Here is a 23,460-nt window from a genome sequence, read left to right as displayed (position 1 = left end):
TCCCCCCCCCCCCCCCCCCCCCCCGGCCTGCCAAATATTTGTTGGCTGAGAAAAACTCGAGCGTGCCCGTTGTTGCTTCACTGTTTTTCATCTCAGGTATGCCAAAGCAGGTAGCGAGAACCCCCTGATAAGTGAATTAAAATCAGACAAAACTCCAAGATGTTTTTTCGTCACTATTTCAGCATGTTTCATCAGACGACATCTGGAAATAAGCGCTAAGCACACACAGCACCGGGTGTACAGTATATGAGTAAACGTAGTCACATAGAGGGATTCCAACTTTGATGATGTTCAGGTTTGAAGGATTTTAATCGTATTACAGCGTCCTTTGTCTTCTGTCTGCCTGTGTCCCAGCAGACTTCACTCGTATGAAAACAGACAGCACCAAACCTGGATGTGTAATTACATTCTGGTCATGTGAGGAGCTTCACAGGCAGAAGTTATTCTGGTCTCTCTCAGGCTGGCGTTGGGCTCACTCTCCCATCTTGTCCTCTCTCCACATAAAGCAGGGCCTGTGTTTTTACTCTATTTTCTTTTTCTCAGTTAAAAAAAGTCGCCCTCTGTGTGTGTGTTCCACCGATACTTCATCACGTGATGTCCACGTGGACGCTGCAAGGCTCCAGTTTTGGAAATGTCACCTCTCCTGTTCGCTCAGTTGTACTTTTAGCCAGCTCAGTGGAACCTTTTGTGATCTTTTTGGGGAGGGGGGGGGGGGGGATGCAGGAAGTTTTTTTTTTAGGGGACACTGAATGCAAGAACACACTCTTTCCACGGTGTGTGTGTGTGTGTGTGTGTGCGCGCGCAGTCCTACAGGTGAGTGATTATAGACGGAGAGACGCAGCGCCCTCCTTCACCTTGAGACTCCTGCAGCAGGCGCGAGGAGTAGCGGGGAGGGCCAGGCGAAGCTGTCTGCAAAGTGATTGATGGGTGTATTTTGAGAACATCCCCAACAGAGCATGCCTGAGGCCTGGAGATTGGAAGGAGGATTCAAAAAGACTGTGTGGCAGTTGTGTGTGTGTGTGTCTGTGTGTGGGACGCGTGCATGCTGAATTAGCTGTCGGTGTGTGTGTGGTTCAGCAGCAATGGATGTTTTAATCTGCATCCAAGCCAACTGATATACTAAGTTGAGCTTGGTAATAAATCAACATGATATCAAGATCTTGATATAAGATTCCGTGTTGTGTGGGATTTGGTTATCGTAATATCAAGATGTATGACTTTCTAGGTCTTTCTGGCTGCGTTCCAGTTCAAGGACAATGTCGACCATCTTTTTCATTCTATACAAATATGAATTGATCCGAACGTGTATTACTTGTGTTGCCAAACCTTGATATACTGTAGCGTATCCCACAGATTTCCCACTATTGAAACTCATGCACATGCACAGGGTGACATGTTCCTTCATGACCATTAACGTTGGCACATCAGTTTATTTTGATCCCACATACACCGTCCTGCTGCCAAAAATATTCCAAATACCCGAGCACCAAACATGTATTAATCCACAGTATAAAAATAGTCCAAGACAAACACGCTGTTTACTCTCGTTTGAGTAATGTTTGCTATGAACTACAGAGCCCAGCTGTTTTTGGGAAGTTGCTGAGCCTTCTTTTAAATAAAACTATATCTTATATATTTGTGAACTGTATTAAGGATTTACAACTTCAATAGGGATTAATGTGCTCTGTGCCGAGTCCCACATATAGGGTGGGGAAGTCAGAAAGTGATGAGACGACGGACTGATGCATTGTTGGGTTGGTTTGTTTTTCATTTCCTTTAAGTGAAGTACTTTTTCGTTTGAGTGTTTAAGCCCCGTAAAAAGGAACAGTGAATCATTACAACTTCACATTACACATTGAAAGCACAAATAGTGATTCCTCGTGGTCCTGTGGATGCAATGGAGGCACGGGAGAAGCAGAACCAGGCCTGAGCGGGGCAGGTAAAATGAGGGACTTTCTAAAGGGAATCTGGTGCTCAGAAACACTACCGGTTTTCTCCACAGGGGCCGCCACAATCAACCCAATTTGAAAGTTCCTCTTAGTAGCTTTAAAATATACTGCACAGCAGTGCTAATTCCCATCTGGTTATTTTATTTATAACCAATTTCCAGATACATGTATCACAGGTTATATCCGAAGATGTTCTTTATATTCTCCCACAGCACACATTCAAACGTGTCCAAAACCCGAAAATGTTCATTTGGCTATTGTAAAAAAAAAAAATTTCACGTTGAACAAAGCAGAAACCTTGATTATAATTTGTCTTAAAGATGTACTTGATTATCAAACTTGTTGCAGATTAGTTTTCTGTCAATTTACTAATCAAGTGATTCTTTCAACGGTTATAGAATTACTGCATTGTGAGAAGATTTCATCCAAATTTCCAACCTGTCTACCTAATTTAATGCAATTTCGTTAGAATTTGATTATGCTCAAATTATATTTCCGATCAGTATGTTGCAAGACCATTTGACTTCAGCAATTTAAAGCAAGGCAGAATCATGTAGTTGCTTTTAACACCATCCAATATTTCTCTTTTTTAAAGTATTTGTCTGTTTTGACTCTAATTGAGTTTGAAATGTGTTGAATCCAATTCAGCTTAATACATAATCTAGTCTAATCGACAGCATCCAGGAAGCCGTTATAAAAGAAGCTACTTTACATAATTTAAGACTGAACAAAAGGGTCTCACAAAGAAAGCACTTTCTCTGCTCCACCCCTGACTCCACAGGGACAGTGAGCGGGTTCAGTAGAGCAATAGTGCAGATGGAAAGCAGAAGAGGAGAAAGTATGTGTGTTTTTGTGTGCAGCTGTAAGTTGTTGTCTGTTTTTTTTCACGTAGAGCTCCCCAAGTACACCAGAACTTTGGAGGCAAAAGAGGAGAGAATAAGTGCCAGGTCACAGTTCAGTACGTCTCCTTCTGTCCCCGTAATGTCCTGATAAGCTAGAATCTTGTGAATTCAGCTTCTTCTATCTTTTTTTTCTCATTTTCATTCTGGAGCTCAGCTATTGTCTGCTCGCTCTGAGACGGGGACCAGTGGGACCGAGCGGTAGAGGGAACGTAAGGACATGCATTTCTCCGCAGCGCAGGTGCTTTTTTTAACAGGGAAAAAAAACTGAAGCTCATTGAAATGGAGCACAACACACCGCGAAGAGAACACTGTTGCCAGCAAGTGACGCAATTAACTGATTTGTTGTCAGTGCCGTGGCTGTTGCATTGACTTTTGCTGTCACGGTGGAGATGTATTGGTTTGTTAATGATCTTCTGAAAGACTTGAACCATGAGCCTTTTCCCCCGGTGGCTTCTGATGTGAAAATATGAGGGTATCTCTCAGTGCATCAATCCGTGTCACACCCTGTCCCGGCCTGTATAGTTTTATCACACTGGAAACAGATATATGATTATCTGACATCTATTAGCTTGTGCACTTGTCCTCAGGGAGCCTTGGCATGTTGATTATGTAGTTAAAGTCGTAACATATGCGAGTGCTGAGCATGCGTGCAGTAGCTTCATTGCACGGGCCTAATAGATAGATATTTAAGGTATGTGGCTATACAATGTCTGCCTGCCCCTGTGTTATGTTGTATTGTCCCACGACAAAATGCGAAAGTCAACAGTCATGAATCGTGTTTAAATCAATCGACGGCCAATTCTTTCTATGGTGTCCAATGGACGACCCATTTCTAAATTCTGATCATATTTTTATCCTACAGTCTGATGCCAATCATGACCAAGATCTTAGTGCGACAATGTCAGATCACCGTTACTGCAGCGTAAAGACACCTTAAAGGAGCAGTGTGTGGGATTTAGTGACGTCTACTGGTGAGGTGGCAGATTGCAGCCAACTAAATACCCCTCTGCTCACCCCTCTCTTTCCAAGCACGTCGGGAGAACTACGGTGGCCTTCAGGTGACATAAAAAGGCTCATCGTGTGTGTGTGCTGCTCCAGCCTCTGTCCCTTAAACAACCATCTATTCTTCACTCCACTCCCCCCCGCTTTGTTGATTGTGCTTTTGATTGTGACAGGCAGGAGAGTGAATATCTGCACATATGTGGGAAAATGGTCCTCTTGTTGGCTGAGGAGATAGCCGAGTTTATAAATCACAGCTTCTACTGGCCGAGGAAATATTTACTTCTGTTCATCAGCATTTTCAAGTCTACTAAAAATATCATATTTGAGTCACAATCAGTCATTTCAGTGGTTCCTGAGAAGACAAATACCAGTGATGGGAATAAAAGGATAGAAGATTCAAAGAGAGCGTCATCAAGCACTCTGCCATGTTTGCTTTTTGTACAGACGGGGTTGTTTCGAGCCCCAGAAGGTTAGCTGAGGTTTTCCAACAGGAACATTTCTGCTGATCTTCAAGGTGGACCTGCAACCCTGGCTAATCTTAAAATAAATGGCTTCATTTTTCTGCAAACACCGCTATATATCACCTTGAACATGGTGGGAATTGAATTCACAGGTGGTCTGGGTGTATTAATGTTCTGTTGGGCAAGCGGGCAGCAGGTTCTGTCTCTGCTATAGAAACAAATAGTGCCTGCATGTGATACCTCATTTTGCTCATGGGGTCTGCTGGCATTATTTGGAGAAGTGAGCTCACCAGACCTCTGTAGCCCAAAAAGGTTTGGAAATTTAAAATATTTGAATACATTTGACTAAGGTTTGATCAAAGAAGAAGCAGCCAACGAGTGTTCATTTCATGTTATGAGATATCAAAATCATAGTTATTCTACCATAAAATCTGAATCTGTGATTTCAGTGACATTTGAGGAAGGAGACTGGGATAATTATGGCCAGTGTTGGAGCTTTGGCACATGTTCTTTGTCTGTGGTGGCATTTCAGAGACTTCAGTTTGAGGTTTAGATAATTGAGGTTTGATTGTGCTTGCAAAGAAAGGGCTCTGCAGTAGGTGAGTGTGAACCACCGCTGAAAACAACAGCCCACTAATAAATGTGTTAGGACGTTTATATGTTGTAAACGTATAAACGTCCTAACACATTTATGTTTTATATGTCTTTGGTGTGTGCTGCCAAATGTGTGTTCTCAAATCAGTGTTCCCTAAACATCACACCTTAGCCAGTGAATGTTTTGCTCATATGGACCCGCCCACACTTTAATTAATCGGTTGTGATGTGTTTTTCACAGTAAACTCGCTGCTTGAATTCAAAGGTGACCGGAACAGTTCAGCATCCGGTAGAAAAAAAAAAGGACTTTCATATTTTCTTTGGTGACCTCAAAAGGCTTGAATCACTGAAAATGATTGGGTTCGGATGGATGAAAAGAACGAAAGGCAACAGGACACGAGTAAATCACTGCAGTGTCTGCGGGCTGTGTGGTTTGCCCCCAAACAAAAAAAAAAAAAAAACTGAATAAAAAATGCACGAGCTTGTGAGCATGAAACTTCCAAAAGGCCGGCTCTTACTGTGAGACCACGTGAGGGATGAGAGGATACTTGAGGAAGGAAGAAGTAGCGATGGAGACGGAGGGGAAATAAGGTGAAGAGGAGAGATATCATTGAGTGGCGCTGGGGGAGAGAAAATGTGGGGAAGATGCCAGGATGCCTCCTGCTGGCAGTAAATGGCCCTCCACCTGTGACTGCAGGATGGATGTTGTGGCATGACTTGAGATTGCAAACATTATTCCGCTCGCTTCGGGGCTCCATCATTTTCCGACCTGGAAATTTCACACCGGCTTGACATTTCCTCCGTGGACGCATGCAGCATGGCGGTGATAAGCAGTGCTGGCTTTCTGTGGCAGACACACACACACACACTCTCCTTGTCCCGAGTTAGCTCTCCATCGCAGGCTGCTGACAGAGAGGTTATAGACGACACTCAGCGGAGCCAAACAAGAGACAGGGAAGCAAAGAGACAATCCACACAAGTTCAGCGTTTATCGGCACACCGCTCAGTGGAAGCAACAGCATGTCGTGGTGTGTACGTGTTCATGTGAGTCTCTGCTGCAATGACACCACATGAAAGGCAGTCTGCGGAATAGTGGCCACTGTGGCCACGAGTAAGAACTACAGGATCATTTATGGCATTACATTCTAAAGAGCAACAGTAGCAGTGGAGAAGAGACATAAAGCTCGTGATCAGGCTCAGTAATGTCTGCTAACATTAGCTACTACACACCAGACCAAGTAAAGCTGCAGCAGCAGAACCCTGAGAGTGTATTGAGATAAGCAACGCAGATTTCGATCAAAGTTTCTCAACTTTTTTTCAGCCAATGACCCCTTTAAAAGATTACATGTTTGTCCCTTTGAATGATTTGAGCCTATTTGTTTCTACTTCTATCGTCTGAGTTATGTGAAAGAACAACATGATGCACGTATTAGAAAGATATTAGACATTTATTATTAAACAATGTTCGCAAATTCTAAGAGTGGAGATTTGACCGACTCCCCTGGCAGAGTGACACCGACCCCACCTACCGGTTCAGATCAACTGGTTGTCTTGTTTACAATCTGTCTGATCACTTGTGTTTCTTAATAGCTGCGTTCCCAGATTTCAGCATTTCACACGATGAGTACAACACCCTCGTAACTGGAATGAGCGAGCCAAACTAATGGAACGTAAGACGGTGTAATGTTTTTTGGGGTGTTTAGAGGAGCTTCGTTTGTCGAGTCTGTCTTCCCTTCTCCTGAAAGCGGAGACATCTCTGGCTTCCTGCTGCTCTTCTTGTGGACATTTTAATGGAAAAAGCTTTTCACAGGAAGACTGCTGAAATGCACGACAACCCTTTGATCTCCCACATTTGTGTGTGTGTGTGTGTGTGTGTGCATATGCAAAATGATGGGGAGGGTAAGTGTGTGCTCATGTTAAGTAAGTAACGTAATGTGTGTGTGTGGTGCCCAGTAAAGGTGAGAACATGAAACACTCTCTTTCATATTTAATGAGTGGAGATGGGGCTAAGGAATGTTCACAGGAGGTATTCCCGTGTGCTGTCAACCTGCTCGCAGCACGCTGTTATATCACTCACATCCACGTGTGTGTGTGTGTGTGTGTGTGTGTGTGTGTGTGTGTGTGTGTGTGTATGCGCCTTTTAGTGAGTGCGCAGGCACAAAATAGTCCGTCCTACTGAAAGTTTAATCATTTGTTTTGAGGGGATGGGGAAAGGGCTTCAGAGAAGCATATGGCACGTGCACGAGCAATGCACCAGCATTGTTGTGATATTTGTGCCATGTGTGGGAGGGATGGGAGTGTGCGCCGCTAAACTAGGCCAGGTAGTAATAAGGAATGTATGCAATGACCATCGAGTATGTTGGGTCCTCGGTGTGTGGCTGTCTGTGTGTGTTTCTCACAGGCTGAGCTCGTCCGGTGCTTCCCTGTCTGGTTAGGAAGCATTTTCTCTGCCGTCATCTCCGCTCTCATCCTGATTAACTTCACATTGTCACTAATCAAAGCCGGTCTGCTCCGCAGCTGGGCTGCACTGGAACACGCTGTCCCCGAGCTCTGCTGCTAGATTCAGCTTAGATGCTATACCAGCAGGAGCTGTGTCCCCATCTTGGTTTTCGAATGATCACACTATTATGCTAAAACATCACCGTTTGGGAATATGCTATTAATGCAAATTGCTCTTATCCTGGAAAGCAAACAGGGGGACTTCCTTGTAGACGTGTTTTGAAGAGCCGTGTTTGTTCAGGGAGCTGTGGGCGAAGGAAAGAGGAGAGGGCAGCTTTGAAAATCCTGTCCAGTGTGACTGACGACTGTGAGCGGCTTGAGGAAGTTCAGCTTTGATCACTGAGAACAAAGGCAGCATGTTCAGCAGTACAGTCCACACACTGAAAGAGGTTGAGAGAGCAGAAATGTCTATGACCTTCACTTCATACAGTTCTTTGGAAAAGTTGCAGGCCACTCTGGAAATGCCAAGTCAAAGCTATTCACTGCCTCTGAGCAGCTACTTTTTAGCCACGTTAGCGACTTGTTTTATTGATGACGTCGATTCATCGGTCCAGACTTACAATATCTCAACAAGCTGTTGAATGGATTGCCATGACATTCTGTTCAGAGTTTCCTGGTTCCCAGAGGATGAACCTTAGTGACCTTAGTGATCCCCTGACTTTTCCTCTGGAGTCACCAACAAGTTGACATTTGTGGTTCTGAGTGAAATCGACAACTATTGTGTAGATTGTTGTGAAATCTGCCACAGATGTTTGAGGTCCCTAGAGAATAAATTAAAATAACTTTAGTGATCATTACACTTTTCCACTCCATCAGTTTGCTCAGAACTAATGTCATTCCCTTCAGCCTCATGAGCACTTTGTGTTCACAGATATAGAGAAATAGCAAATGTTAGCACACTAACAGGCTAAACTGTTTAGTAAATGTTAAACGCTAAACATTGTTAGTGTGTCACAGAGCCACTGCAGACTCGTAGTCCTGTTGGTACGTTTAAAATTGAAACCAACACATTATAACTTTGGACAATTGATTACGAAACATTGATCCTACATGAAGGAACCAAAACTGCACAAAGTAGTATTGTGAAGTGATCTTTGAGTGGACTGGAACCTTTTGAAGAAATGATGTCCCCTTCCAAAATTGTGCTCATTAATGAACAGCTTCTTCCTTCAAAGGCAGTACACCATAAGTCACTATGAATCTTATAGATCCGGCTTGTTTCATGTCAGCTCCCTGTTGCCTTTTTTAAAACGATGAATCCAAAGTTGAAGCGTTGACATTCATACTCTGATATGTGTCGTTCAAATTCTTCTCACAGCATTTCCGCTCTTTGATCCGTCTGTCATCTGACAATAACTGACTGCCGTGTGCTATTTAACTGTTAACCACCGATAGAGATGTGTACCAGCTGACACTGTGCAGGTTCAACAAGCTCGGGGTTTGTGCATGTTCTAGTTTAAAGCTGTTAATCTCTGCAACGGTCTCACATCAAAAACCAATATTTACATCACAGAAAACATGCAGCGCATAAATATTTCACTGATTTAAATTCCGCCACTAGATCTATCAATGTCTGGTGTTATTTTGCAACTCTTTTAAATCAATCGATGTGACAAGCTGCTTAGAAAACATATGTATTCAAATGTTTTTTTATCTCATGTCTTGTCGCCATCCCTTTTTTTTTTTTTTTTAATGAAAGATAAGATTTCAGAATATGCAGAGGCGTGAATAACGGCCCTCCAGTTAACACGTTATCGCGCCATCAGAACCCCTGGTAATTATGTACGATGCTGTAAACTAATTCTGCCACAAAGATGTTTTCATGTAAGATCAATATTCTGTTGCAAGTTCATTGAATAAACAAGCCCCTTCGTTATTGTCGTCTCACTGGTGCTCTTCTTCTTCTTTCACAGAGCTTCCGTACGGCTGGGAGAAAATCGATGACCCCATTTACGGCAGCTACTATGTTGAGTAAGTCGGCTACATCTTTAATATGCAACGGCTTGCTTTTGATTTTTCAATGTGGCCCGGTGGTGCTGTGTTAAATCATATTCCTATCGCAGCAGACTGGCTCTGCAGCCAGGAAGCGGCTGCTCCCTCTGTCTGCCTTCTGACGGCTGGATGTTTGTTTGCAGGGGGGGGAGTTTGTTCGTCTCTGTGTGCTTCTCCATATTTCCGTGTGATCCTTCTGTCGGAAACACTCGTCTGCATCTATATCTGTAGCTTAGCTCATGAGCAGAGATCAGTGTGTCTCTTTCTTTAAAAGCCTCTGCATGTCTCCACTGCTGCAGTAGCGTGTGCTCTGTATTGAACTGCACGTCCCCTCCCTGTTCAGGGGTGTCATTTCTTTTGGCTGGGTGCTCTCCGTGCTCTATTTTTAGACATGCAGGGGAGTCATTTGGCTCGACTTTGCCGAAGAAATGACACTTGACTACTTACTGCCTTATGTGCTTATGTGCACTCCCCTCTCGAGATCTTCTCCTTGTCTCGCTTTGTCGTCATGTAAATATCATAGAAGTTGCCAGACCTTGAAATTATGTAACAATGTAAAAAATATAGTCAAGCTGTTTTGTAATTAGCACCATGATACTGGGGTGTTCATTAAAAGATAAAGAGGAGGATGACTGTGTGGGTGTGTGTGCGTGTGTGTGTGTGTGTGTGTGTGTGTGTGTGTGTGTGTGTGTGTGTGTGAGGGAGAGCACAATGCAGCCTCAGAGAGTGAGGAAAAGTATCTAATGATGACTAATTATTTCACACTGGCAAATTACATTATTTGTAGTCGTTGACTACATCTTCCAAGTTGCAGACTAAATTAAGAACGACGTGGGACATTTAAGGAAGTCACTGTCCCATGTGTGGGTCTCCTCCCAGTCTCTGATTCACATAATTCTGCTCATAAGACGGGAGGAAAAGCCCAGAGTCGGTCGTTTGTTCTTTTTCTTTTTTTTTTTTTACTCAGCAAGGCCATTCTGCAGCTCTGTTACATAATCTGTGGGACCGACCGTTTAATTAATCATCGCAGCAATAGCTGCTGTCGTGCCCAGAGTTTTAGATCTGATCTCTGCTCAGAGGGGGGGGTGTAAGTTAAACGCAGCAGTAGAGAGATGTAAATCTGAAATCTCTTCTGGTATTTTTGTTTTTTTATCATCACAGCCATATAAATAGAAGGACCCAGTTTGAGAACCCAGTCCTGGAGGCTAAAAGGAGACTCCAGCAGCAGCAGCAGATGCAAAGCCAGGGTCTGTCCTCACTGCCCCTTCCCACCATCTACAGAGGTAAGACCACGGATGAACCCCATTCATTTCCCATTATTAGAGAATATAGTCATACTCTGTCTGTATGTTTGTAGAGGATATATCTAAGTCAATACAGCTAAGTCGAGCTTAGTCATTTCATTACCTTTCTAAGTTTCAGTCGTCTTTTTACAGCCCCAGAACGTTTCTTATTAGCTTCATATATTGATGTATTGCACATTTTCAAATGTATTATAACCATGTCTATTTAAAAATGAAGAGAATTTGACATAAGTAGTTGCAGTCGAAAACATTTTGGTGAATTATATTCATGTTAACAACACGTATTTATTACAAATTGGAAAACTAACTTCACTGAAATCAGTGAGTTATTATTGTGTAACTGACAGCAATTAACCAACAACAACTTTCAAGCTAAATAACTTCAATTCATAAATAAGTCAAACCATGTTGCTAACCTCTCTGACTTGATATGTGTAATGGGGCACATTCATGACAGCAGTGAATTATTTATATGAATGAAGCTTTGTGTGCAAATATGGGTTTACATAACACCGCAAATTCATACAAGCCGGATCCGGAATTAAAGATGTTCATGTTCACATCAGAATTCATAACATTTACTGTATAATACTTGAGAAATCTTAAACATTTCGATCTGTCCACCAGAATATGTTTTTAATGAGCCATTTCATATGAATTGACCGTCTTAAATTATTACAGTGTGCACAATATGAAACAATACGGGATTCTCTTTTGATGCACACATGTTGCTCGTTAGGAACAAGGCTATTTTTGCGTTGATTGACAGCAAGACGCAACAATGAGTTCATTGTTGAGCGTCCGTCAAACAGTCGGAGGACCAGCAGCATCCTATTGGGACTGACGATAACACTTTGTCATACGAACAGCGAGCATGTGGGTTTAAACGTGACTTCATTATTTTGTTTAACGGCTGGTTTGTTGCTACCTGATTCCAGTGCTCAGTCTCCAGCAGCCACAGCAGTGGGATGCACTGCTAGAAAGAATAAAAACTGTCTGGACTCGTGAAGTGGAGGTTTGTTTCCATAGAAACGTAGTAGTCCGCCGCTCGAGAGTCGAGAGCCTGTCTCCGTGGTTACACTTTGTGTACATTCCAGTGAGGCTCTCTGTCTTCCCTCTCCCGACCTCCTCCCTCCTCCTCTTTTTTCACTCCAAACTTCGGCTGCCAGTGGAGGATGCCAGCCCCTGTTCCACCCTCCCCAGATCCGCCCGAGTTCAGGTCGGCGCGGTGCCCGAGCGCTGCCACAGCCTCGGCGACCTCTCCCGCTCGCCAACCCTGGGCCGCCGGGCCGCCGCGTGTGCCACGTCCTCCTCCGCCGACGCCTCCCCGCTCCGGCGTGTCCTGACTCGGCGCATGAATATGTGCCCCCACCACCAACACCACCACCACCACCACCACCAGCAGCAGTGTCAGCCACTTCCCACCTCCGCCTGCGCTGTGGTGCTAGAGCAGCCCGTCTGTAGCCCCTTCTCCCTGTGGCACTTTATCAGTAAGTAGACCAAGAGAGAAGCAAAGGGAGGCTGACTGTCGTTCTCATGGCTGCCTGCGCTCGTTTGACTTGCTGTAAGCATGCTAGCTCGCAAAGCAAGCTTTTTCGCTTGAGGCAGTTTGAGGATTTGAGTGACGAGCGCTTACCATGACACGTGTAATCGCCCGGCGTGAGCAGGCAGAGAGTGTAATCACTCAGTCGATGTCTGGACCAGTGACGGCAAACAAAGGGATGTCAACTAGCGCACCAGCCTCGTCTCCCTCCGAGGTGAAAAGATGGGAGACTTGGTTGAGTGTAACTAAGCTTGTTGGCTGAGATCCTCTCATTTCTGCACACGGCGCCCCCCCCCCCCCAACCCCCCCCCCCCCTCCCCAGTTCCTCCCTAACCCTCTCAACCATCTTCTCTTGGAGCTGTACCCTGATTGACAGCATGTCATTTTCCGAATTCTGCTGCTCCCTGGGTAGCCTTTGGTGATGGGACTGAAGACCTGCACCACTGACGCTCTCTGCACCCTTTCTGCCCACTATGTCCCAGCATGGGAAGAGAGGAACGGATATAAGTTCAGTATGTCTACCAGGAGGGATGTTGCATTTGTACCTTTGCACGGTAGCCGCACCTGTATCTTTCAGCACCACCGACCCACCTCTGTCCAAGTTCGCAGTTAAGATCGTACCCTGCCAGTTTTTCCTGTAGCTACACCCATGTCTTACCGGATAAGCTTTCCCCATGCCCCCCCCCACCCTGTGAGCACTGCCCTGCACCAGCTTTGAGGTCCTTTCACCATTTGCTATAAAACGTTCACAGCGGTAGCCGTTTGTATTCGGTTAATTTGTTTGTTTATGTGTCCTTTACAGAGAAGCCGCTGTTCACGCGGGACCCCACTCAGCTGAAAGGCAGTTTCCTGTCCACATCACTCCAAAAGAGCAACATGGGCTTTGGCTTCACTATAATCGGAGGAGACGAGCCGGACGAATTCCTCCAGGTCAAGAGCGTTATCCCCGATGGGCCTGCCGCAGCTGACGGAAAGATGGCCACAGGTAAGCCTCAGGCGTGGCCGGAAACCTCTCACGCAAACCAACAAATACACATTTCTCTTCTTTCATTCAACCATGAACTCCTGTGATACCTGGCAGCGTAAAATACTCAACACAGGGCCACATGAGAGCACACACAGTCAATGAACAACCTTCGCATGCAGCTCAATAAACAAGAACCTGACAGGCACAAAAGAAGCTTATCCTCGCTAATTTAATATGACATTCCTCTTGAAACACGACTGGCATGTATTTGATCATACATCATACATTTAGATAGCACAGGTGTTAAAATATGCATAACGAGTAGAGCATTTCCAGAGAATTACAGAAATCCCGTAGATGTCAGCATGACAATTATGTGTGTTTCTTAGAGGTTTCCCGTATCTGGTCCATTTATCAGCAAACCTTTTTCCACATTTCATCTTTTTTAAACGCTCCGCAGCCGACAGATAGTGACATTCAAAACAAACACCTGAATACAAACACGGTACGCGTTTCACATGGTAACAAGTGCACATGGATAACGCACGCATTGTATGCATGTGCGTGTGCGTGTGTGTGTGTGTGTGCAGGTGCAAGTTGATAAGCTAGCCTTGTTTAAGCTCTGTACGTGTGTACGTGTGTGTGTGTGTGTGTGTGTGTGTGTGTGTGTGTACGTGTGTGTGTGTGTGTGTGTGTGTGTGTGTGTGTGTGTGTGTGTGTGTGTGTGTGTGTGTGTGCACATGCCTGTGCACCAACTGCAGAGTTTTGTTCTTCCATTTCATTAATCATGAAAGGGACTTTATGGGCACCATAACTCCTGGCTGCGGCCACATGATGCGGGTGGAACTGCAGCACATATGCACACAAACACACACTGGGACGGAGCAGCTGTACTTATGGTCGAGCGAATGGAACTAGCAGGTTTTGTCAGCATGCTGTGATGTTTCTATCCGTATACTCTGGAGCCAACACGGAGCTTATGGTGGTCGTGTATCACACATAAAGTAAGCTGCTCTGGAGTTTGCTCTGTAGTAAAGCTAGTGTTCTTCTCCAAAGCGCTTTTGAATTCGAATAGATTTCAGTTGTGACTTTTTGCAGAACATTGAGTCATTAAAGTCTGTTTCTGTATAAATGTGTCGGTGCAGCGGCCCAGAACAAGATCCCTTGATGAGTAAGCTTGTCCTGACAATGATGCTTATAAAACATTTTCAGGGTCAGTCTTCTCATCCCCTCCTCTCTCTTTCTTTTAGAATTTCCCCCCGTCTCCTCTCCTCTCCACTGCGTTCCTCCCTTCAGCTCATCTCCATCTCTATCTCACCATCCAGCCTCCATCCCCCCCCACTTAGCCCCCCCAGACTTTGTGTCCTACTTCTGCAGTAACAGAGCTAGCTCGGTCACAGTAACTCAGTGGCTCACACGGACGTAGAACCAGGACTACAGAGGTGTGAAATTCACAATTCCAGATATATAATTTGTGCCACTTTCTTTTTCCATCATCCCTCCTGGCTGTCTCCACCACGTGATTACACCACCGGGGGGAAACATGTTCATGTTCTCTTGTTGTAGAAGTTTTTTAGATTATTGGATTTATGACTGGTGGACCGCACTTTTGTCCAGGCGAGATATTTTGTGTTTTGTGAGATGTTAACTGTGATGTTTTAGTGGAATACAGAGCTGAAGTGGAGAGGCTGAGTTCAAATGCCAGAGGCAAAGTTTAATACAAAATTCAGTGGGTTTGTTTGGTACAATATGTTTCAAACTGGAGAGTCTAACTGCTGTAACTCAGTGTTACTACAGCGTGTGCTCTATTTGTATAAGATACACGTCAAACTGTGTCAAACTTCACTTACCTTTGTAGTGTTACTAAAATGAGTTAAAAAGTCAGATTCAAACATCACATTTTGATTCAGAATGACAAAGAAAAGCACACTGACATTGGGTCCTTTTATTCGGCTAATACGACAAGGTGTTGCTAGCACATTATGCTAACGTTAGCTCCACGAGTTAGTTGCCTGGATTTGTAATGTTTCCAGCTGACTTACAGTTTAAATTTCCTTAAATATGCACTTAATGCTCCATGATATAGCGCTGAAAGACAGAGGCTAAAGCTTCATGTCGTAGTGTAGTCAGCATCCTTAATGATCCATGTAGAAGACATGTACAGAAAGAAACATCACTGTTTTTTAATTTGCAGTGTTGAGATAGTTGTCCCAGTATTATAAGGAAACATGTAAAGCAACTATCTCTCTTATTACAGCCCTGTGCATGTTGCTTCAGCATGTCAAAATTGACCAAAGCTTTAGCGGACATTTCCATTTATCTTCATCTTCCTATCATCCAACTGAAATGTTCTCTGTCCACATGTCTGTCCTTTGGATGAATGGTTGTCGAGAATATTCAATCAACCTCACACTTGGCGGGCGTATTGCTGAGGACCCAAGGTCGAGTGTGAGCTCTCGAGATCTGCGGGATGTAATTAGGAGTAGTGTGTTGTGTTCACACTGTGTAGAGTGTCGAGAGCGGTCCTCTACTTGCTGTTACACCGCCAAACGGGATGCTGGGTTCAACTCGCTCTCCGTCACTCGGATAAAGGAAGAGAGACCGGAGGTCCATGGGACACATGTATTAGTACTTTTCTCGACAACCGTTAATCCCATCGACTTCACACTTGGCGGGCGTATTGCTCAGGAAGCGTCAGTGTCGAGGGTGAAGCTGTTGAGCGGCTCTCCAGAAAGCAGTGACACCGGAGGGCCGAGCTGCTCAGAAAAGGCCCGTTTTAAACGAGCGCTGCACTAGTTATTCTAATCACGCCTGCACGTCTGACACGGCCGTGGTGCACTTTGGACCTCATTTAACCTGACACACACAGACACACACACAGGCCACAGAGGCCTCTCGTTATGTCGACGGACTCTTGAACACCCCGTTAGCCGGAGATGAATGTGTCATAAGGAATATTCTAGGATGGGACATTGAAAGATGAAGTAGCAACGTGGGCCTTGTTCCCAGTGAGTGTGGTGTTTACGGTCAAGGTCAGTGTGGGTTAGAGTATACAAGGGACCTCCAAGAGGGATTATAATATATATATATATATATATATTTATATATATATATATATATAATATAAGGGATGGAGAGGGGGCTGTTTTGTGGCCATGAGTGTGTGTTTTTGTCTCGGTTCACCTGTAAGCATAAGTGTTTATAAAGGGTCATTTTAATCTGAGCCCTAGTGGTATCTATGGACTCAGAGTTTTTGTTTTAGATTGAGATTAATTTAACCCGTGGCGCTCACTGCATTGAGTTAAAAAAGTCAACAGCTCTATCGAGACAATAGTGTCCTTTCCAATACAACTCAATTCACCTCCATTGTCCTGGGGGGGGTGACAGAAGTTTCAGAGGCAGATGTCACTAAACATTGGCACATAAAGCCAAACCTGTCTCCTGCATCCCCCCCCCTCCCTCCGGTCATAAAGAATGAGATCTATGTGCTCAGCGAAGGCGCTTCGAGGTCACGGCACCAGCATTTGTTTTCTGCCAGTGTGCTCAAACTATTGATTGTGACACTAGTGCTCAAGGCCAACGTCGTCCGTGTTTATCCGGATTAATTAAAAAGTCCCTCACGTCACGTTGCCTCGAGGCGGGAGCTCGCTCCGTCGATACCGGCAGAGCGTTTAAACTTGGAAAGCGTTTGTCGGCAACACGGTTTACAATGAGGGAACATTTCGGTGACATCTTAACTTGCTGTTGTCTCTCAGAGGGGTCAGCAGCTCGCCTCCACTTCAACAGTCTATCCAAGAAACCCCAGTGAGTTGCCATGTTGCTTTACTGCTGATATCGTCTCCTGCTCACGCTTTAAGGGAAGTGGACAGCATGGAGCTTGTGGTTAACAAGGTGAGGGTCAATCACTGAAGCACACACCTTCCCTATTAATGATGAAAGGTCTTTGTTTTTCCCCTACTCTCTCTGCAGCCACCCGCTCTCTAAAGAGCACGACAATTATACCTGCAATTAGGAAATAATTGTTTTTATAATCAACCTAGGGTAATGCTGTTTGTCAGACTTTAAAGTGGATCGTGCCTTGTGTTCCCACTGGCCCAGTGTTTTAAAAAACCTGCATGGTGCCGGCACAGCGGAGCACAAAACACTATATTTAGTAATCCAGTTGAGACAAAGATAAGCCTGTGGAGCGCTTTAGTGTGGGAGCAGTTAATTGTCAGCTGGGTTTTATCTACAGTGCAGTATATTGCGGGGAACAAATCAAAGCACTTGGCCCCATAAAAGGCAAACATTTCAGCCACTTGTCATCAGCAGCATTCTACACTTGAAAGGGAGATAAGACATTATGCGTGGTAATGTTTATCTGGAGAGATTGTTTATAGCTGAAAGTGAAATCAAAGGAGAGACGGTGCTGATTGAGTACTAGAATAGCTGCAGACAGCCTCAGTCCTTCGCTGTAACACCAGCATCTGTTACTCAATGCCGTTTCTCATTGAGAGTTTCTTTTAGTCTTTCAGACCGGGAGTTTATTCTGCATATTCTAATTTCAAGATAATTAAGTACATATTACAGCAGCTGCTGTTCAAATTTGAACCGTTTGTGTTTCAAAAAAAGGTTAAACAGCAATTCATTTGTTAGCATTTGTGCAACTGCTGCTCTCCTGAAGTGGGCGTATTATACATCATCATATCTCCCCTAGCCATGATGTCCTCCTCGAACATCTGTTTCCCAAACTTTATTTCTGGGGAGCCACTTTTTAAAAATGAAAAACCATCGCGATCCAATTCGCACTAAGCCTTATCTATAACTCAAGAAAAAAGCAAATTTGTGCATAAATCAATGTTCCTGACCAGCTGATTCTGCATCGCCTCATTGTTATCTTGAATAAGTAAACCAGCCATTACAAAGATATACGTTTCATAAATCACAACTTCTTTTTATGCATGTGCTACTGAAAACACATACACATGTTAAGTCCTGTAGGACTTACACATGTATTTTAGTTTGTAAGCAACGGTCTTAATCAAGCTAGTGACGTTAACTCAAGACTTAGGTTTGTGGGGAAATGCTAAACAATGACATGCTAAACAATTACACTGTTGGCATCCCTGTCTAGTGGCATATTGGTGCTTGTCAAATACTCACAGGAAGTTGCGGTTTCTGTAGCTTCTGTTTGAGTTTCAGTGTTCCGGCCTTTACACCTGACCAATATGTTTCCATGTGTCCAGGTGACGTCATTGTCTACATCAACGACGTGTGTGTCCTGGGCACCACCCACGCTGACGTGGTCAAACTCTTCCAGTCGGTGCCAATCGGCCAAAGCGTCACCCTCGTCTTGTGCCGTGGCTACCCTTTGCCCTACGACCCGGAGGAAGCCGGCAACACCAGCAACAACACCACCACTACCATCCTCTCCCCGCTGGGCATCATGGAGCAGCGGCCCATCATGGTGAACGGCCGGACGGGCTACGACAACTACCTGGACTATCTCTCCCGCACGGCCCGCTTCATCACAGACCCCGGCCAGGACCAGGTGAACGCCCAGCAGCAGCTTCTCACCCCTCACCCGGGTGACACCCACCTGGACGGCTCGCTTCCTCCCACCACCGGCACCACGCCTCCCGACAGCGTCTCCATGGCGTCGTCGGGGGCCACCCAGGGGGAACTGCTGACCCTGACCATGGTGAAGGGCGGGGAAGGTTTCGGCTTCACCATCGCGGACAGCGCGACGGGCCAGCGGGTCAAACAGGTGCTGGAGCCTCAGGGCTGCCCAGGCCTGTGCGAGGGCGACCTGATTGTGGAGATTAACAAGCAACACGTGCAGGGATTCGTACACACCCAGGTGGTGGAGCTCCTCAAGGAGTGTGCCGTGGGAGCAGAGACCATCCTGGTGGTTCAGAGGGGTGGAACAGGTAAGATCGATGGCTGCAGGTAGGGACGGTGGGAGGATTGTTGGCTCAACGCGAGCCCTCCAATCTCTCCGGGTCTTCTCCATATTTGCCTTTCTAGTTTCATATCTGTCCACCTATTCATCTATGTCATCTTTTACTGTTGGAGCCAAGTGTGTGTGTGTGTGTGTGTGTGTGTGTGTGTGTGTGTGTGTGTGTGAGGTCTATTCCAAAGGCTGCAGAAACCTATCATGCAGTCCTGCAGTGCTCAACAATGGCTGGCTGATGCACAGCTCTTTTCAAGTGCCCTTCCCATTTGTTACATCGGGAGAAAGCCATTCCTTCACTTTACTTAAGTAGATGCCTCTCTGCTCATTGACCCATAACCCAGAGTGGTCAACAAATATCCTTTCATTGAGGTGCATGCCTTTTGCAGCATTGAGTTATTTTCAAAGTCACTTTTAAATGTATGGCAAACTTTACCCTTTTTTTTGTGAGCCATGAATAAAAACCCCAAAATGAAGGCCTGTCAAAAGTAGCACCGTTTTTCACAGAATAATGCTGCTAAACTGCAAATGGCTCTGAAGTGCTTTCTGCCTTGTGTTTTTCAGAACGTGTGGCCCTCTGACAATCATAATTATGCACTGCACTCTGTGTTGAGTCACACACAGGGTTGTGATTTGCAGAATCAACAGGTTTTTCTGTCCGCCGAACCGCCCGCGTGCATTAGACAGCGTACATCTAATGGCGATGCCTTTGACACTGAAAGAAAAAGAAGAAAGCTTCACCGTCGCGTCTTCGTGTGCATCGTTCCAATGACGGAACGAAAGTTGCGTGTACGCTGTGGTCTGCCTACAAACTGAGCCTGCACACTTATTGAATTGTTGAGCTTGTCCGTCTGCCAGCGATGACACAGCCAAAAGCTCCGGCGTTGAAGATTAAACCGCTAGATTTTAATTAAATCTAGAAATGGCAATGGCGGCTCTTAATCAACCGAGCAGATCTGTCTCTGAAACCTTGTTGTTGAGTATTGTCGAATGATTCCCCTCTTTGAGTTTACCTGTCCCCGGTTCTTCTTGGCGTCCTCTCAGTGACGACGCATGAACTTTAGCACTCGCGCTCATTCGTAGTGCGAGCTGGAAGCCGAGCCAACTGGATTGGGGGAAACCAACGCTGCTCTTGCTTTTGTGCGAAACCACTTTGTAATTTTCTGTATTCTGCCTCTTTGTGTTGCGTAATGTCACATACCGATCATAATGCCAACTGCCTGGTGCCACAGACACCACTGAGACTCACCCACAAAGGTCAGCGGCGCTCTCTGAATAGATTCATTACTATTAATTTCTTTATTAGGCTGCCCATGTATCTACCAGTGAGCTGGGAGCCAAGAAACAGAAGTGAGCTTCTAGCAGGGATGGTTTTCTTATCCCAAAAAGGGGGGGAAATAAATATATTTCAGCCAGAACCTCTGAAATGACATCCGGCGACATATGAACACACTTACACACATGGGGGAGGTCAAATGTTTTGTGCCACCACCTCAAAAATCTCCAGTCTGTCGACACACTCTTCACACTCAAACATAAAAACACACAGTATCCCATCTGCGCACGAAGCTGACGGAGAAGCGCTCCCGCCATCTGTCCCGGTTCATCACTCGCTGCAGAGTTTCGGAAGGTCGAAACGAGCGCTCCCGTATAAAAAGCAGCCTGTCGGCCCGCGGAGAGAACGGCAACCTTATTTACATGCTATATTTCATCTCATTATTCCGGATCTGGATGTGGCTTAGCTCCACTGCACAACAACACGGCCGGGCGCAGTGTCACATCTGTTTGTGCTGATTTGCTGTGACTTGACAAGCTGCGGGTGCGAGAGGTGGAAAAACCGTCCGTGCCACCCGGTCTGCTCTCACGGCAGCGAGGCGCATATGGCACTCACGTGTGCAGAAAGGACTACGGCTAAGAAAAGGAGCCAAATGAACGTGGACAGTCTGATCGGCAGGTGGCGCCTCGCCCCTGCCGATCAGTGTGTGAATGGGTGAATAATGACAAGTAGTGTGAAAGCGCTTTGAGTGGTCGGAAAGACTAGAAAAGCGCTTTACAAGTACAGTTTTCTAACCTTAACCACGGAGTTTTATTGCCTAAACCTAACCAGTCCTCTCCCAGCGTTCACCACGTTGCATTGTGGGTTTCCACAAGTTCAGAAACGTCAGCATTCAAAAATCTTGTGCTTTGCAGAAACGTACAATGACAACAAGGGTTTTCAGCAACATGAATACTGTATATTATACTGTGTCAGACTCCCAGCAGCCACTGCAAGGTTTGAGTAGCAGCTGATTTTCTTTTCCCACCCAGCTTCCTCAGACAGGCGAGCTTCGAGCGTTTAGCCAAGCTATTACCCGTCGTAATAAAGCTGTCACCATGCTGCTGGAATGATGTTCCAGCTCTTAACACCACCATTCGGCCCCTTCCTTCAGACCACTGGACGCTGGCCACGCAATCTAATTGAACTGGCCGTTAAGTGCTCGTGCACGCTCGCCAGCGTAGTGCAGAGAGAGGCCACCGACTGATATCCGTCACGCTCTCGTCTCCGGCACACTCCAGAGACTGCCCAGTTCACCGTAAACTCAATCTAAAGCGGAGGCTTGAACGAGCACGTTGAGCTGGCGAAGTGTAGAAGTGTGCGAGTGTGCATATTTCTGCATGAGGGAATTTATTTGACTAGCTCTTTGTGCTGCGGACAGAGCTGCCACCTCTTAGCATGTGGTCTCAGGGAGAACACACACACACACACACACACACACACACACACACATACACCCAGTAAAGTAGAGGAGGGATTGGCAGCATTTTACGCCCTCACAACTCCCACAAACAACACTCTAATGTTTTTTTTATGATGCAGTTGCTAAGACGACACACTCCATGTCCAGCATCAGAGATCACAAATGGCCGGGGTGGCGAGGAAGGTTCACAGGTTGAGCTTCATCAATAATTACAGGTGTCTCTCTCCCACACCTCCTGTCTTTGGTTCAGCTTTTCTGTCTGTCCATGAACAAAGACACAGAAAGGAAGGAGAAGTGAAGTGAGAAAGGAGCAGAGAAACGTTGTACAACTAGAGTGAGAATTAAAAACAGAGAGCCAGCGTTCAGCAAAGCTTTATGTTGTCATGGACAGAGCAAACAGCCCAAAAAGAGCAGCAGCGGGTTATTATTGCAATGCATAGAGCACATGATGTCTTTAGTGTCAATTCATCATCGCGGTCGTTCTGAGACACAGATATAATCATCACCAACAAAAGAAACAGAAAAGTGGCCGCTTTTCACAACCTTGACACTCGGTCTCTTACATTTCTTTTTACTTGCGAATCAGTCGACAAATGGATTATTATTTCAGCACTCTAATTACATCAGAGAAGCTGCGAATGGTAGCAGTTAGGGAAGTAGTTAAAATGCCCAAGCGCTCAGACTCAGAAGTGCTGATGCAATGTTCTCAAATTCAGTGTTTTCACAGCAATAGATAGATGTTAGAGAGGGGATTCTAAAAACACAACAATTGTCTAATTGTTTGAATTGCGTTTCTTTTCCTCTATAAATGACAACAACAAAGTTAAAGAACAACATTTAGAATTTTTGAGTGTTTACACTGACTTTGAAATTATTTTCCGGGACGGTGGTGAAACCAGTTTTTCCTTGTGTATCAGCTGCTATAACACAACAAATCCAACAAAGAAACAATCGCTATTGGCAGATTTGTCTCATCAACAATCGGCAGTCGGTGTGTCTGCTGCAGAAGCGTGACCGGGGCATCTCTGCTGTCCAAACATTGAGCCTTTTATGATCAAACCATCCAGTCCATTAAGCCCCATCACCTTGAAAAGCTCCCGCTCATAATACAGTTATGATATTTAGTCATCCCTTGATTTTGAGTTTGACTCCTGAGCCGTTTTTGCCCAACAAATGGCCACGCTGTCTCTCATCACCAGTCATTATTGTGTGTGTGTGTGTGTGTGTGCATGGCAGACAGCCTCATTAGTGGCTATCTAGACCATTAACAGGCTGTGTCCTCGTTGCTACACTAGCAGACACACAGGGCTGTAATTAGCTGCTGAGACTTTCAGCTCGTTCCCATGTACGCTCGTCCATTTAGCTTTCCGCTAACGGGCTGCGTTCTCCCCCGCTGCAGCCCGCCCACACACTCACACAAACGCCGAGCCACATGGTTTGATTCACACAGGTTTTACGCACACCTACACAAGACAAGCCAACGCACACACTTTCCTCTTCTTATTCGCACACCTCCCAAGGCAGCCTTCTGCACACAAGCCCCCGCGCTCTTACATAAACTCCCCCTTTCTCGTACT

General features: G+C 45.4%; 1 protein-coding gene across 12 annotated transcripts in view; it reads left to right on the top strand.

The window, feature by feature from the left end:
• Positions 1-23,460, top strand: part of magi2a (membrane associated guanylate kinase, WW and PDZ domain containing 2a) — a 155,307-nt gene that overhangs the window by 105,392 nt on the left and 26,455 nt on the right. For all 12 annotated transcript variants that reach the window (XM_031858855.1, XM_031858854.1, XM_031858851.1 and 9 more), the window contains exons 7-10: positions 9,321-9,378; positions 10,561-10,682; positions 13,049-13,231; positions 18,439-19,122. In XM_031858855.1, the coding sequence (XP_031714715.1) occupies positions 9,321-9,378; positions 10,561-10,682; positions 13,049-13,231; positions 18,439-19,122 (1,047 nt within the window). The remainder of the gene's footprint in view (positions 1-9,320; positions 9,379-10,560; positions 10,683-13,048; positions 13,232-18,438; positions 19,123-23,460) is intronic.

Source organism: Anarrhichthys ocellatus, unplaced genomic scaffold (genome assembly GCF_004355925.1).
Source record: "Anarrhichthys ocellatus isolate YVR2014 unplaced genomic scaffold, GSC_Weel_1.0 scaffold21, whole genome shotgun sequence".
NCBI lineage: Eukaryota > Metazoa > Chordata > Actinopteri > Perciformes > Anarhichadidae > Anarrhichthys > Anarrhichthys ocellatus.
Note: the sequence above shows the minus strand (reverse complement) of the source record. Positions and strands in the feature narration are given on the sequence as shown.